The sequence below is a fragment of the Drosophila ficusphila genome, unplaced genomic scaffold (assembly GCF_018152265.1).
Source record: "Drosophila ficusphila isolate 14025-0441.05 unplaced genomic scaffold, ASM1815226v1 contig_198, whole genome shotgun sequence".
Taxonomy (NCBI): Eukaryota; Metazoa; Arthropoda; class Insecta; order Diptera; family Drosophilidae; genus Drosophila; species Drosophila ficusphila.
This window is the reverse complement of record NW_025064092.1, coordinates 5,068,497-5,086,401: the sequence shown is the minus strand read 5'-3', so window position 1 is coordinate 5,086,401 and position 17,905 is coordinate 5,068,497. Positions and strand designations below refer to the sequence as shown.

The following is a 17,905-nucleotide window of genomic DNA, read 5'->3' as shown; positions in this document are numbered from 1 at the left end:
GAAGTAAAAATTTTTTAATTATAGCAGTTAACTTTCAGTCATTGATCCGTCCCGATCCGTTATTGTTTAAATATTTTAGCGCTTGAGGTACGGCCACACTGTGTAACATTTAAGCGCCATAATAGTGGTCAATCGATATCACTTTTAATGTTATCGATAAGCAGCAAGTGGTTTTGTTTTGATGAAGTAGATTTAAATTTATAAATTTATCCCGATCCATGGAACCAGTGGCCATCCGGCCAAAGCCGCCGGGAGCTGGAAATCGTGAAGTCCACCGGCGGGTAATAAAGAAACCGGGAAAGAAGCGGATTTACCACTGCGGCGTCTGTTTGACGGAATTCTCGCGACATTTGGCCACCAAAAAACATGAGGCGCAGTGTGCGGCCAAATTGAGGCGTCTTTTCGTCTGCCGCCACTGCCTGACGCTCTACGGCGAGGAGTCCCGGCTGGAGCGTCACCGGAAGCGGAAGCACGCCGACGGACAGTTCCTGTGCCTGCAGTGCGGCAAGCGGTACGCATCCGCTACCTTTCTGTATCGCCATGTAGTCAGCTGGCACGGCGAGCAGTCCCTCTTCTACTGCGCCATGTGTGCCAACAACTGCAACGATGCCAAGTCCTTCAGTGGGATGCGGGCGCTGCAGGAACACGCCGAGGAGGTGCACCACCTCCGCTCTCTGGAGTCCACGGCCAGCGAGACAGGTGGGCCCAGTCAAATTCTTTCTTGGATAGCTGTTATATCAGTATAATCGGCGTTCCAATTGGCCAGCCACACCAGTTTACTTAAATTCGCATCTGGAATAATGTAATTCAATCTTTGTAGGCAGTCTTATCGACGAAACCGAAGACCTGGAGATGCTGGAGGAGAACATCGAGGACATCCTGCCCAGCGTTGACTGGGACGATGATCTCACCTTCGGCTGGCCCATGGACCTGGATAAAGAGTCGTGCATGGTGGACGCCAAACCGAGCGTTTTTGTTTGTCCTTTCTGCGCCAACGGGTTCTCGGGCAGTCTGGCTTTGGTCAGGCATTTGGAGCAGGTCCACGAGCGGAATCCCTTGGACTGCTGCTACTGTGGAAAGAGTCATGGCAACCGGGAAGCCCTGCGATCTCATCTTAAACGTGTCCACGTTCTAGTGCGTGCTCATGTGTGCACTGTTTGCCAGGCGGACTTCGCCACCGCAGATCACCTGAAGAAGCACATGAATGGTCGGCATGCGGACCACAAACCGTATGTGTGTCCCACCTGCGGCAAGAGCTTCGCCCAGCGGTGCCATCTCACTCAGCACTTGGCCACTGATCGCGGACACGGACAGGGAAAGTACGTGTGTCAGCTCTGTTTATGGCCCTTTTTTCGAGCCATCGACCTCGAGCGCCATGTCAACGAGAAGCATCCGTAGGAGAATAGAAACGCCAGTCCTTTGTAAGGACTTTTAAGGTATCTTCGATTCTATGACTGCCTCTCACCTAAGATTAATATTAATATAATAATATTAGCACAATTTAATTTATTAAACATATTGGATTTATGTCTTCTAAGTCTACAATATTTTCGTTCGATGCGCCAAATTACTATTACTATTACTTTTCACTGCAACATAAATTTTTTATATTATCATCAGACCGAATTAGTTTTTATTAAAACATATATCTTTTTTTAATACCTTAAACTGACTCTAACTAATACCAAGATCAATCAAAAAAAAAAAAAAATAGCTCTTACAATTTAGGTGATGTAAAGGTGCTATATTAAATTATCATGGTTTTTGTTGCTATGTTAATGATACTTGCCATTAATATAAAAGCAAACGTACTAATTAAGTGCTCTTAAAATAAAACAAATAATTGAAATGGATTTACTACCGAAATCAAATGAATCTCTTGAAAAGTTAATAGGTTTTCCAACTTATCTACAACACTTTTATAATAAAAGGGCTTAAGTTTTCAGTTAAGATTAGTAAGGCGCCAAACGGATATTTCTATGTTAAAGTCTATATGCTCCTCAACATATTGAAGTGCTTTAGGATATATCCCAACGTATATTTTTATCCTCTTACGTCTTAATGGGTATCAGCATTAGCAAGTAGATCTATTCCGCCTGTGCAAGAGTTTATAAAATTAAGTCGGGGTGTTGTGGGCTAACAGTGGATCGCGAGCAGCTGCTGTAAGCTATTGGCTGTCAGCTGATTGGGGCTTACAGCAGCCGCAGATCGGGAGAGCGCTGAGCGGCTCGGAGAGAGCGAAAGAGCGCAGCGTTACGGCCGAGCGTTACAGCTGTTGTGATAACTTGGCCCATACCGACGACACGACAGTTTTGAACGGAACTTGCTGGTGCTTGGATCGCAGTTCAGCCGATCTCCGCGAAGTTAACACCAACTCTCGATCGTCGCGCTCAAATATCTGTCTCAAAATACAAAACATTATCTGTGCGTTATTTTTTTTTTTTCTTGTTTTTCACGTTGCATTTTAACCCGATTTGTGCTGGTGATCCCAAATATATATCCATATACAATTTTGTTAAGTGATTTCTCGATTTTCGAGCAGTGTTTGCATAGAGTAAGTTTATTCTCTTTAACTTAAGCGCGTGCAATCGTAACAATTTAGTAGCAAAAACAAATGAGACAGCGACCCTCAGGTTCGGATAACATTTAAACTAAAACAGCTTTTTGTTATTGTTTATATGTTTTTCCACTTTTGCCCCATTGAAGCCGGGCCTCAAAAAAGCTCTTTATAGCAAATAGCCTTTTGTTATTTTTTTCAAACAGCTTTCGACCGAAACCAGAACAGAGTTTTATCATTAACTAATGCAAAAGCAAATCAAAAAGTACAATTGCAATTAACGTTTGTTTTTTTTCGACGTGAATGTTGTGTTATTCCGATAGTACTGTGGAAAACCCCCCGTGAAAATTGTTGCGCTTGAGTTCCCCCTGCGTTAAAAATAATTTATAAACCGGGCTTTAATCGTTATTCAAATCAAACTACGTCAAATCGCGTGCGATTTCAGGATCACTGAATCACTTTCGTATTAGGCCATTAAAGCAGCTGAATTTTATTTGAATTGATATCTTTTCTGCCCTTAAGCACAATATATCAACTTGGCAATAATGTTTAACAATATATTGACTTGTCAATGCGTTATAAAGCACACGTTTTCAAAACGTATATACAAATATAAAAAGAAAAAAAGTATTAAAAACATTAAACACTAATTAAAATACACATTTAAGTTCTGTGCTTCTTCAATAAGACTTACTTTAAAAAGGCACATCTAATACAATATTGTATTTTTATATAAACCATTGTATATTGATTTGCAAAACAAACACGTACACCGTCAGGAAATTGCAGTGGACATTGGTTTTTATATAAATTGAACGTGTTTAATTTAAAATATACCCTAAATATATAATTAAAAGTAAACGAGGCTTAAAATTTAAAGCGGTTTGATGGTTTTTGACTAGGTTTATGTAGATCAAAAGGAGAGAAATTTGTGATAAGTAGTATTTTTTGAAATATATACTTATTTCTTGTGTACTTAGTTCTCAAGAGATTTGTTGTTCGGTTTGAATTTTAATTTTCTTAAAAAACCTTTAATGCAGATCTATGGTATATATGTTCTACTACTTAAAGTTGAAATTGGTTAATCTTTAACTCGCCTTCCAGACGTCTCTCTTAACCCGATCCCTTTGGGGGGCCTCAAATCCATAATTTATCTTGTAGAACATATTGCCCTCCTGTCGTCCCAACTTTTGCTGTTGTTTGTTGTGATGCTCCCCATCAACTGTATTCCATGGGTGCTGTGGAGTTATTATCATGTCTACATATATTGTAATTGATTTGCCTGAGCGAATAGCCAGACGAGGAGACAAGCTCTGGGCCTCTTCCCTGATCTGCCACGCCCCCCCGTCACCGCTGCCGCCCCTCGTCGCAGGCTTATCATTAGCGCTTGGTTATTCCTTTTGTTTTGGAATTCTTCTCGCGGGGAGCAATTGCCTCTTCAGGGCACTCCCTTCGCGTAATTGAGGACCGCCCAAGTGGGGATCCCAATCCCGAGATGATTCCTTTCGATTTCTCGCCTTTTCCCCCTTGATATTATCATATGAATCTTTTATCTTATTCGATATCGTTGTGTGACGCACCTAAAAACAATGTCTCGAAACTGGGCAAATAAGAGTCGCTGACACCTGCACGAGCTAAATTAAGATCGTTTAGGCCATATCTATCGACTATTTGATACCTAATCGGAGTTGTATTAAACTAAAGTTTAAATGCTTATACTGAAAAAATTTGATTACAGTTAGTGTTTGCTATTCTAGTGGTTTAATATATCTACTGTATATTTAATGGAGTATTTAAGAGTGGTTAAAATACTTTGTATACCATGACTACCAATGTTCCTTAACCTTTTTTTACATAGATGCATTCAAAACTAAAAAAAAAATTTGTTAGCTATTTAGTCATTGATTTATTTTGAAATAAGTCAACCCTCCCTTTGTAATTGGAATAAGTGCTGGGTATTAAAAACAATCCGTAAACGCAGTTGCAAAAGCCAGTTGCTTTCGCAATAAGTATTCGCATTCATATTTATAATTTTAAAACGTGCTTAATTTTGTAATCTGTACGCAGTCGGTGTCTCGCTCCTTCCTTCCCCACCCCCTGTTGCTGTCTCGCTCTATCGATCTGTAATATCTGGGCTGACGAAATGCTTCAGTAGCAACAATAGCTGATAACACTTGGCTAGACGTGCAATGTTAACCGTTAAAGCGGGTTAAAGAGACCTTCATTGTGACAGGTTATGCAATCGTTGGCTTAACACAAGGACCATTCATCGATCTCAGGATCGTACCGATTATAGTTTTACTTATTAAAAATAAACTCATAAATAAAACTCCGAAATTCGAAAACTATATTACCAAATTTAAATAAATACCTTTTTGAGTAGTTTACTATTTTTATGTTGTTAAATTTGTTTTAAATTTATTTAACTGCCAAAGAGATCTCTCTTTAAGTTCAATAATTCATTCAAAATTCTCCCGGTATTTGCTGAACCCGCTGTTAAGTTAACCGTAGATTTTTAACATTCAAGTTTGTGCAGCAGCCCGCCCCAAAAAAACACAGAAAACACGAGAACAACAAAAACAACAACAGGGGGGGGCAAAGGAATGTCAAGATGAATCACACAGGTGTGCGTGACACCTGGCAACAGACAGAGAAACACTGCGAGCGCCAAAGAGCGGGAGCCATAATAATAAGAAAAAGAAAAACAATAACAACGGTTGGTCTGTCATATCAATCGGCATTTGCTTAACTGTTAAAAACAGCCAAGAAAAGGGGAAAAAACAGAAAGGAAAACATTGATAGCAAATGTGTCGTGGGTGTGTGTTGATTGCACCCAACAAATAAACGCATACATACATACGTAAACAAATTACACCTAAAACACAAATGCAGAAAAATACACAATTAAAAAATTAAAGAAGCGCACACTCTACTGGTCCCGTTACAAGGCGAGCTTAAAGCTATTTTTAACACCATCCGATCTTCCACTCCATTCCCCATCTTCCCCACCATCCTTCATCTTCCCCACTTTCCGCTATCTCCTTTCCTGTGTTGTTGTTTGCACTACTCTTTTTTCCCTTTACTCGTCTTCGGTAGCCCCTTAAAACACATAAAGAAAAAAGATCATTATTTAAAATGTGTTCTTATTGTATTAAAAAACTTATTCGTAATAAGTATAACTTAGTGGTATTTGTTTTGCTTTTTTTCCAATTATCTGTTACCTACAGAATGCGCATTTATACAAGGTTGCTGCTCACTTTGTTACTGGTTACTGTTTAACTGTTTTTGTTTTTAATCCTCAATTGGTAATCACTGGACTTGCTTGATTATATTCATTTTATTTTAAAAATGGATCATAAGCTGGCTTTTGATGTCAGGTAATATTATTAGATTAGAGTTATGATGTTAAGATTAGGTTTAGTAACCCCAAACAAAATGTTGTTTACCCTTTAAAAAAGGTTACACAGATCAGCAGTTCCAGACCAAACAGTTATGAATGTACATATGTATGTATATACTGTGCATATTACAAATCTGAAAAATGTTTAACCTTCTTCTTCGATATCAGACCAGTCTTTTTATTTTCCATCTTACATTTTCTGCCCCATGGGGAAACCGATTTCTATGTTTACTTCTTCCTTGGCTTCCTCATTTCTTGATTTTTTATTTGCATTTTAATGAATGAATGCAAATGCTGATGTGATTTTACGCTTGCTTATCTTTTTATAATACTTATTTTTTAAGCTGATAAAGCGCCTTGACCAGTCGCAGCTAAAACCATATACATATGTATACATGCATGTATATACATATGTAAGTATGTATATCTGCAACAACAATTACATAGAACCCAGTACTATCACTAAGCGTGCGTTCCGTTATCGACAGCCCAACAACAAGTTGAGCAGCTGAAAGGGAAACGCGAACTGACCTATAATAAGAATTTTCATATTTGACCAGTACGCAAAAAAGAATAAGAACAGGGCAGCGCAAGGGAATGGCGAAAATAAAAGCAATAATAAAATAAATTAAGTTCCACAGCCAAAGTGGAACCTGCACTCGGATAAAAAATGTATCTTGAAGATTTTATACAATTTTATAAAATTGTATAAAATTAGACTGGCTCTTCGAATGTATTTCAATTTCAATTTTGTAACTGCAAATTCTTGAGATTTGGCAAAGATACCGAATCTAATACATACATACATACATATATCCCAATATCAAAGAATTTTGTAGTTAAAAATTTAGATCTTTACAAATGTGTATAGTCTTAAGTTACTTAAAGTTTTACCCAAGTGCACGATCAGTAACTCAAGTTTACTTCGATATTCAGGGAATGTAAAACTCCTTACGCGTTCTGCATACGAAATGCAGTACCAAAGGTTTTCGATGCAGACAGGAAATCGCGTGAAGTTTTGCCCTGAAGACTTCCCACTTGAAACTCCTTGATTGCCGCCGATTATATAAAAATCCTGTCGCCCTTTGCCGGCTCAACGGGCTTTATTGGCCACAAATGTTTCTGATTTATGAGTCAGGGCATGGCCATAATAAAAGAAACGGGCAAACAACCGGCGAACAACGCGGTTCATTCATAGCCAAAAGTGGCAATGCATTGTTTAATACCGTGTAAACATTTCAGATAGTAAAGCATTTTGGTTGGCTGACACAGTTGGTGACACATCTTTCTAGTTTACCCTGCTTATTAGTTTAGTGGATTTATTATAGTTTGTTTTTATATAAAATTCTCATTGAAGTTCATATTTATATTATTAAGAATAATATCCTATAATCTAAGATCTTGACTTTTCTAATAGTTAGTTATGTTGTCGTTCTATGTTCTTTATGAAGTGTCTGTTTCAAAAAACTCTTTTTATATAATGGTCCACAAATCATTACCGCATTACTTAAGTTGCATTGCTGACTTACTTTATAGAGTTCTTCATTACGTTAAATATCTTTATGAGTGAGCACCTAATATATATCTTCATTATAATAAAGATTAATTTTTTAATATCATTTTAAAATATTTATGAGATTTGTAATGAAGCGAAAATGGTGACGAAATGCTTAGGAAATGCTTACAGAACAAGAAATGTTGCACTACTACTGTTCTATAATCATAGCTTTTTATATGTTTATGATTATGATAGGGTCTACTGGCTTTATATAAGGCTGATCGTGAGTAACGTTTGACTTCCTGTCCTTACAACGTTATTGTCAGGCAATTGGCTGGCCGATTGTCTCATTGATATGCCTGACGCACGTTTTTGTACCCTCGAGTGGTGTATGCTTATGATAAGAGTTTTTGTATCAATGTCAAGTTAGCCATAAAGAGGTTTTGCTGCCTCGCTGGTCGACACCGCATTCGTTATTAAACTGACCCCGATTCGAATTGTGAACGTGCCCGCCCACCTACCACCTGCCACCTACCACCTTTGGATACCCACACCTGCCGGCTTTCTCAGGCCCCAAAGAATTGACATTGTAGATCGAGAAGCCAGAACAAGAAAGACAAATTAACCACCGCACAAATATTGTAAGATGACAAGCCCAAGGAAAACAAAACAAATCTCTGACACTGACGTTTTCCCTATTTGCCGTGTAAATCATGTCGTAAATCTTTTCTTGAAGGAACTCCTAAAGAAGACATGTGTCTTCACACTTTTCACCATAAAAATGTTTTCTTTTTTTCATTCGATACGGGACGTTAAGAAATAAATACCCAACTTGTTACACGGAGTAGATGTTTTAGTTTCCGGATATAAAATTCCATAGATAAAAATACAAAACTAATATGACTCACATATGTACTTATCGTTAAATTAAACAATTATCGCATAATTATTCGGAGAATCAAATTTACGTAAAAGAGTTTTTGCTCAAAATATAATGACGAAATACATAGCCCTATAGTTCTGGGAAACATCTGTATACCCTTGCAAAGGGCATAATAATTACAGTCAGAAGTTTGCAACACAGACAAGGAAAAGCCCAAAAAATTAATTAAAGCATTCATGCATTTTGCTCGAAGGAAAAGCCCAAAAAATTAATTAAAGCAGTGTTTCCCAAACTTGTCGGGACCGCGACCCATCTACACAAAAAATTGAAAGATCTATATGGCAATTAGTACCCACCAAAAATCTACACGCGACCCACCAGTGGGTCGCGACCCACACTCAAGGAAATACTTACGATAATTGATATTAAAAAGTTCTATAAAAATATAAAGAAATGAAAAAACTGGAAAACAAAAAAAAAATAAACAAGAAAGTCAGCTATCTTCGGTAAGCCGAAGCTTATATACCCTTGCAGTCATCAAGTATGTCGATCAAAATGCATAAAGGCTAAACAACATCGAAGCTCTGACGATTTTTCTATACATTTTATATATTTTCGTCTATTGTTCATATGACAGCTATATAATAAAGTTGTCCGATTTTGATCAAATTTAATTCGTAATTCAAGAGTCTTTATATTATAGATTTTTCGATATTTCCTATGGCAGCTATATGATAGCGTTGTCGGGTTTTCATGAAATTTTTTTTCTCGATTCAAGGGTTATTAAAAAACTCTATTTTTGAAAATCATGCTCAATCATTTTTCCATTATTTATATACATATATATATTTTGATCTTTCCTATGGCAGCTATATGATGGAGTTATCCGATTTTGATCAAACTTAATCCGAAATTCGATAGGTGTTTAAAATCACCATCTGAAAGAAATCAAGTCGATCTGATTAAAAACAACGGCGTGACAATTTTTTATTTCATTCTCTCGTATGGGAGCTATCCGATATAGTCGGCCGATAGGGCCCGTTCCAACTTAAATACTGCGTGCAACAACTACACAACTTTTGAGAAAGTTTCAGCAAGATAGCTTCAAAACTGAGAAACAAGTTTACAGAGAAACGGACAGATTATTTCGATTCAGATGGTGATGCTGATCAAGAATATATATACTTTATGGGGTCTGAGGTGTCTCCTCCACTGAGTTGCAAACTTCTGACTGAAATTATAATACCCTTTTGCTCTGCAAGGGTACAATAGGGAAATGCCTGCATATATTGACATTGAAAACTTTCATTAAAGTAAAGAGAGTTTTTATACCCTTGCAGAGCAAAGGGTATTATAATTTCAGTCAGAAGTTTGCAACGCAGTGAAGGAGACACCTCAGACCCCATAAAGTATATATATTCTTGATCAGCATCACCATCTGAATCGAAATATGTATGTACGTCTGTCCGTCTGTCCGTCTGTCCGTCTGTCCGTCTGTCCGTCTGTCTGTCTGTCCTCCTGTCGGTTTCTATGTAAACTAGTCTCTCGGTTTTAAAGCTATCTCGCTGAAACTTTCCCAAAAGTTGTGTAGTTATTGCACGCAGTATATAAGTCGGAACGGGCCGGATCGGCCGACTATATCGGATAGCTCCCATACGAGAGAATGAAATAAAAAATTTTTACACCGTTGTTTTTGATCAGATCGACTTGATTCCTTCCAGATGGCGTTTTCTAACTGCTATTGAATTTCGGATTTAATTTTATCAAAATCGGATAACTCTATCATATAGCTGCCATAGGAGAGATCAAAATATATATATATAAATAATGGAAAAAAATTATAATGTCGTTGTTTTTAATGCCACGAGCATTATTTTTGGAACATAAAGTTTTTTAAATACTCTTAAGTTGAGAAAAAATTTCATAAAAATCGGAGTACTATATCATAGAGCTGCCATAGGAAAGATCGAAAAATCTATATAGAAATAACGGAAATATAATTATAACCTCGTTGTTTTTAATCAGACAATAATGATTTTTGGAATATAGAGTTTTCTAATGAGTCTTGAGTTACAAATTAAATTTCATTAAAATCGGACGACTATATTATATAGCTGTCATATGAACAATATGGAAAATTAATAGAAAAATCCTCATAGCTTCGATGCTCTTTAGCTTTTATGTATTTTGTTCGGCATATTTAGTAACTGCAAGGGTATATAAGCTTCGGCTTGCCGAAGCTAGCTTCCTTTCTTGTTTTTTATAAATTTAAGCATACTTATGGTGTTAGTAACAATCAAATATTGCCAGAACGATTGCATATCAATATATGCTTAGTTGGAAAAAACCATGACGTCCAAATTTCTATTAATTTAAAATGATTACGATACCAAATTTGATAAAAAAGAAATGCGATAAAATCGGCATGGAGCTTCATCAATATATAAACCCCAGCAGCCGGCGTTTTAACTTCAGTCAGAAATCTGCATCGCAGTGGCATACACACATTTAACTCAAAAAGCATTCTCATAAAAATCCTTATTTAAAAGGATATCAAGTTGAAACATTACCCAAAGACGTGTTGCGATTGCTTAGTATTATATATATCTAAGCGGCAGTAAGTGATCATATTTTATAAATATATTCCATAGAAAAAATCAAAAAACATATATAAAATTCATAGAACAAAAATTAATTTGTTGTTATTATAATGTGAAAACTCATTACAATGTAATTTAAATCAAAAAATCAAGGAAAATTCGTTTTTTAAACAGTTTTGTGTTCAAATCAAATAGTTAGTATCGATCAGATTGGATCAGAGCAGATCTGTTCCTGATCCTAGTTGTTTTACAGATATAATTGATTTTTATCTTTATAATAATTGTATTAAGAGTTTTTAATAAATTATTTTTTATACTTTTATTACAGATTCCTGAACGTAACTTTAAAAACAGTAAATTAGTGAACTTGTCGGCCATGTCGAGAACGCGAATCCACAGTGCTGGGCAGCAGTCCCTGCTCCTTCTTTTGCCGGCGGTGCTCCTCCTCCTGATGGTCGGAAGAGCAATGGGCACGGGTCTCATAAGTCAGACCAACAAACTGCCATCGCAGCGATTCTTCTACGCCTCCTCGCCGTCGGGATCCTCAACGCAGACGAAGGATGCAGCGAAGGGCAGCTGCTGTCAAGGAGCAGCCGCCGAGCCAGGAAAGCCACTCACGGTAAGGGTTCCCAAAACAGGTCCTTTCACTATCCCCTATTCAAAACTAAGGCAACGATCTAGCGCTCGAAATATTTAAAGAATATTTTTATAGGTTTCTAGGCCTTTATCTTTTGTCCTTTATATTTAATCCTCGTTTAAAGAGGTTTCCACTTATTCAACCTATGAAATTTCTATGGTTTGCAATAATAAATTGCGATTATTAAAAACTTAAAAATAGCAACATTTTAAAATAGACCCCGAATCGAGCATTTTTTGCAACTCATTCTCATACGCGTGCCATAAGCTTGCGCGTACGCCAAGTTTCTTATCAACGAAATATAATTATAAAAATACAGTAGAATCCTGTTATAACGACTCCGCTTATAGTGTCCGTCCGGGTTGTGCGTCGAAAACTCGATGGTTTGGTTGGTCCCCATACAAAGTTATATGAAAGGGCCTCCGCTTAGAGCGTTTCCGCTTTTAGCGACAAACCGCTTATAAGATTGAAATTTTTCAAGAAAATTGAAAAATTTAACCGGATATTGCGTCGTGCCGGAAAAAATACAGTGCCATAGTTCCAAATTTAAGCATCAAAACATGCTGTTAGAAATGTATGTATTTGCCAGTGATCGGCACCCTTGCTTGTGTGCGTAGCAGCGACACGAAGGATCTTGCACTGGCACAACTCTCTGTTAGTTTTAGCTGTCGCCTTAACAACGCTGCTGCGAGAGAGGGAGAGTCGAAGTGCAATGCCGACGTCACACTGTGTGTGCAGACCTCATAGTCTATTCCATGAGATGTGCCGTTATATTTTTAGTTTTTTCTGTTTTTTTCCGAGTAAAACTGAATGTTTTAATTTGCCAAATGCAATATGTGCAATAATAAGCTCATTCAGTTTTCAGTATTTAGAAAAACCTATGTTTTTGAATTTAATTTATTAAATTTTTCATTTTAATTAAAAAATTAATTTGATTTACTTTAAAAACCTATTACAAACACAGCAACCATAAAATAATCAAAAAAAATATTTTTTTTCCTCCGTTTGCTTAGTGCGTCTTCCGGTTATAACGACGAAAAATGGTCGGTCCCTTGAAAGTCGTTATAACCGGATTCTACTGTATTTTAACGAATTCAACGCTTGATTCATTCTTCGTTTATCAAATTTCCGAAAAAAAAAAAGGTTAAGCACTTGAAAAAAAGTTGTCAGAGCGTCTGTGTGTAAATAAGTATTAGTTGCTCTTAGTTCCCTTAACTTTTAATGATTCTTGTTACCACTTTCCGAAAGTTGGTTTAATTTATAGTTTTATTTGCCTATAACCCATGCTGCATCCAGATGGCGCCACTGTGCCGTCTAGAGACATTGCTTATTTGGGTCAGCGTCATCGCTGCTGTTTTGTTTGCAGTTTGATAAGGCCCAGCCTCCCCGATCCCAGCACCCCAGCTTCACAGCACCCCAGCTCCCCAGACCAAAGACCCTAGACCCCAATCCCCGACCCCCAACTCCCACTAAAGATCGGGAGCAACCGGTAAACAGTGGCGTCCGTTCACATCTTCTCACGTAGCGTACAACTGAAATCTAAACTATTATTTCAAAACTAGTACATTTCATCGATTAGACCTCTTCATCTTTAAAGTAACGAAAGTTTTAAATCGAAATTAATTTAAATTTTATTATTCAAAGGATTTATAATATTTCAAAGTCCAAAAGATCTTTGCTTACTAATAAGGGCAGCATAATTATAGAGACCTATTAAGAAATATTAAATCATCAGCTATTAGCAATTTTTGGGCACCAAATAATTCTCTGAATGAGTATACAAGTACCATACAACTTTTAGAAATTGTTAGGAGCTTCTTGATAACTAGCATGAATAATATAAAATCCGGTCGGTTATTCTCTCAGTGAATCCGAGTTCCGAATTTTGCGTCTGGCTCCTAAGCATTGATAGTGGAATTCCAAAACAAATAATTCGCTTACGTCTTTAATTGGGTGTTACTCACCCGAAGCAACACCGATATCGTTTCTACTACCAAACCAGCAGCCAAAAATTCTGTTTGCGTCAATGAAAAAAAAAAGATAAAAGATTTCCTTCTCGGGTGGAAGGGTTTAGGCATTACGATGGAGTCAAGTGTGCTGCGTAAGCCAAACAGAAGTTAAAACAATAACAGTTCCGATATCGAATGATATTTACAATTGCGAGTGCACAAAAATGCGATCGCTTCCTGGAACAGCAAATTGCCAGATTAGTTTTATCAATAAGAAATTGAGCTGGTGGCTAATTAATAATTTTCCTGTAAAAGCCTTTAAGCCATGCCATTTGTTTTTCGGTTTAATTGCTTCAAGAGAAGAATTGAGCAGGTGAATAAATAATATTATTTTTATTAAAACTGAAGCACCAATCATGCGTTTGATAAAAATGCAATATGAACAGCGAGTTCTTTAACTAAATAAAATATTTTTGGTTAAAATCTAGATCAAAACAATTACAGACCGATTATAATGGAATTTCCACTTGCAATGATAACTGTCACTTCCTCTGCGATTGTTTGCGATTCGCCCTTGAACTTTCTCCGCTTTGTGACGCAGCTGGTGTTTGGTATTATTACTATGCTATACCCCTGATCCCTCAGATCGGACAATTAGCAGCTTTAAATCGCAAATGTCGCTAATGAATCATTGCTGGGAGGGACATGGCTATATGGCTATATGGCTACCGTCACATCTACGTGCGAATTGGCCAAATTCTGAGCCGAATCGACGGCGCCGAGAACTCGGCACGTGGCCACGGAACACTTGCTCCTCTTCCGCGCGGAATGACAACCAAGTCGTGTTTAAAATCAGTTAAAATACCTAGATGACGCACCATAGCTTTGTTATATATAGAGTATTTATTCAAACCATTTCCATGCAGTTGACGTCCGATTTTCAATGGAATTTAGGGGGAGTTCGATCCAAATGGGCAGTCGCCTATGACTAAGTTTGAGTGAATGTTTTGGCGTTGGTTAATCTATGTCCCATTTGTATTACAGATTCCGCTGACGGTGGTCGCTGAGTTGAGCAACGTAACCACCAGCGATTACGACGCTTCCGGCGAGAGTCTCTCCTCCAAAGGTTTGCATTAAAATCCTGTTTTGCCTTAGGATAAATCTCTAAACTATTTATTTTCCATTTTATTTGCAGAACACGTCAAGCGCAGCACTAAATGTGAGTCCAGCAAATATCACAAAACAATTTGTTTTTACAGGATTTAAATGGCTTTAGAATTCTTGGGGTTTGTCATAAATCATATGCAGTTAAGCTTCACTGATAGAATGTTACAAAAATGAAACGGAAATTGTTTTATTTGCATCATAGCTTCCCTAAAGAAAAGATAATTTTTAATTCATTTTAAAATTCTTCTTCATTGAAGCTAAGTATACAGATAAAGACTCCCAAATTTTAAAAACAAGCCAAAGTAACTTAAAAAGTAAAGGAAAACAGGAAGTGACTAGCTGTATAAAGATTAATTTCAAACTCTTTAGGCTTGCTCATCAAGGGACAACGCCAACTTTTAAAGCCTTCCTAAATCTTAGTTTCAAATGAGACAATATATAAAATGAAAATATCTTCTCTTTAGCCCCGAGGAATGCGACGCCGGCGACTTGCTCCCCTCAGCCGACGGTGGTTGAACTGAAGCCATCGAATCCGGATGACGAGTTGAACTTCTACTACATTCCATCGTGCACGCGGATCAACCGATGCGGCGGCTGCTGCGGATCGAATCTGATCTCCTGCCAGCCAACGGAAGTGGAGAATGTGGAGTTGCGCGTGCGCCAGGTGAATCGTGGTGGCGGTCGCCAGCCGTTCGTCATCATCAACGTGGAGGAGCACACGGCGTGCCGATGCGATTGCACGACGAAAGCGAAGGACTGCAATGCGTATCAGACGTACCGCGAGGATCTGTGTCGCTGCCAGTGCAACAACAATGACGCCAGGGAGAAGTGCCTCGAGCAGGGGGGACACCAAGTACTGGGTGGACGACAACTGTGCCTGCGTCTGTCGCTACAATCAGAGCTGCACCACCGGCACCTACTTCGATGAGACGCAGTGCAAGTGCACCGACGTGAGTGACTCCGAATAGGAATACACTCTACACCACACCCTTCATCTATCCATCCTGAGCTATTGTCTCTCAGGGATTGAGATTCTGGTCTGGGTATATTGGTTGTGCTCGTCCTTGGTTGGTTTGCGGTTCCTGGTGGCTCCTGGTGGTGGCTCCTTAGCTTAAGGTCTCCTTTCCGCACTGCCAGCTGGGGCTCCTCATCAAGTTCCTTACTTATTTATCTTATTTATCCAGCATAGCACTTAACGTTATTTTTTTTTTTGATTTTAATTAGGACAATGCAGATTGCATTGGGTTTACCCGAAAATATTTATCTACACATATCTAACGAACTCATCGAATACTTCTCAAAAAGTATAAAATATAATCTAATTATAAATATTTTGTAAACCTATAGGTCAGAATATTGAATATATTAATCAAGTATTTTATAAACGTATTTATTATTATAGCTTTTATATATTTTATGCCAAAAACAATTAAACAATCCTTGCAAATAAAAGCATATTTATTAATAAAGTTGTCTCAATGAAATGTAAACTTCCTAGCCTCTCGAATTCAAATATATTTTTAAAAGTGCTGATAGGCTGATATTTTTATTTGAGTTGTACAATTTCAATTTGACTTACTTTTTAACCTTCTTCCAATGGACGTGATTTTTGTGTAGAAACAATTTGTTATGATTAATATTTGATTGATTAATATGGGACTTTTTATTGTACCATTAGCTTGTTGTTTTAGAATTGACCAATTTAAGCACGAAACCTAACACTTGTGCTATCAGTATTCTCGTATTACAGTGTTTTGTTTTTATTTACTCAAGTGTTAAAATCTAACTCCGACTGTTGATATTATTTGTTTGAACAACAGTTTAAAGCTTTTGAAAATTTTACTATGCACACCTTATTTCTTCCACCTAATTTAAGTTTGTCTTTGTCTCCATCACTTTTTATATGTTCTTACTTCTGTTTCTTTCGTGTTTCATTTTAGATCAAAACTTTCGAGTATTATTCTTAGAGTCTTCGAAACAAAGCACACCTACACAGAAATTTGTTTGATTAAAGAAAACTAAAAGCTCCTTAAATTTGTGTGATACTGTTAAATTAACTTTTTTTGGAAAACTAACTCAAAATTACCGTCATTTGTTTAGCGATTGGTTAAGGATACAAATAAATTTGAAATATTTTATGTAAATTATAGCTGAGTTGAGGCAATAAAGGGAGAAGGGAGTTGTATTGTGTGAGTACTCGTCCTGCTTAAATGCTTATTGAACCCGCTTAGAAGTATATATCTGCATGCCTAACCTTCTCCTTGCTAACAGAAAAATGTATATATTACGCCCTCTCCAATTTTCCGCTTAAAAAACTGATATTTGATTACACTAATTAGTTACTTATTATTTTATTAAATTATTTATTTATTTTTCCTCATTTAGCCTTTCGCTCCTGTTAGTGCCTTGGACCGCAAACGCTTCATTGTGCAGGCCGTACAGGTTGACCCCGATAACACCACCCTGTACAGTGTTTAGTGGCATTGAGGTCACCAAGGAGTACGAAGGAGAAACGCCAACTTCCTAGAGGGGAATCCCCGAGTACTAAAAAGAAATCACCCAAGAATGGCACTAAGCTAAAATGCCCATGTACTTTATATTATTTATAGTTATCGATTAAACCTAGGCTATAACCAATACCCCCTTAAAACTAACTCACAGTATTTCTACCTTTTCATCTGCGGCACAAAAAAAAAACACTTCAAGGAAATTCTCAAAAATCGTTGAGGATTCAATATCATTTCTAAATGTTACTTAAATGATAAATTTCTTTGTCTGGATACATTTTTAAATGAATTTAAATCTTTACTAATTTTTGTGCAACGCCTGTATATAATTTTAAAAAAATTTGTTTATATTATATTTTAAGCGCATTCCCTTTGTCGCTGCCTTGTGCACATTTGTTAATTTCTGCTTGTTTAAGTTTTAAATCATTCAAAATCAATTGTCCAAGAATTAAATGCAATCCACCGATTCGCCGTACTTTATTTGTATGTAACTTTTTTTGTAAAAAATGTTAGTCTTAAGTTTACGAAAAGAAAATATAGACAAAGTATTGAATTATTAAATGTAAATGTGTTTTTCATTGTATTAAATTCACTTATTTCATTTGTGAAAACTAAAGCACAAATATAAAAAAAAAACTATCATATTGACAGGACATTTTTAAAAATTTAATTTGCAATATAAAACTCAAGTTACTTGACTTAACAAC

The 17,905-nt window shown here is 37.0% G+C and overlaps 2 protein-coding genes across 2 annotated transcripts; both read left to right on the top strand.

Moving 5' to 3' along the window:
* The first annotated feature begins 139 nt into the window (after nt 1–139).
* Nucleotides 140–1,621, top strand: LOC108087600 (zinc finger protein OZF). The gene is made up of 2 exons (XM_017185038.2): nt 140–699; nt 821–1,621. Exons 1-2 carry the CDS (start codon nt 219–221, stop codon nt 1,396–1,398), a joined length of 1,059 nt encoding a protein of 352 aa, XP_017040527.1. The 5' UTR covers nt 140–218; the 3' UTR covers nt 1,399–1,621.
* A 669-nt stretch (nt 1,622–2,290) lies between these two features.
* Nucleotides 2,291–17,759, top strand: LOC108087598. Its single transcript, XM_017185035.2, is given in 7 exon segments — nt 2,291–2,554; nt 11,267–11,557; nt 14,569–14,650; nt 14,720–14,743; nt 15,156–15,532; nt 15,534–15,641; nt 17,077–17,759. Coding segments are annotated over 6 exon segments (927 nt in total). The 5' UTR covers nt 2,291–2,554; nt 11,267–11,314; the 3' UTR covers nt 17,170–17,759.
* Nucleotides 17,760–17,905: the final 146 nt, after the last annotated feature.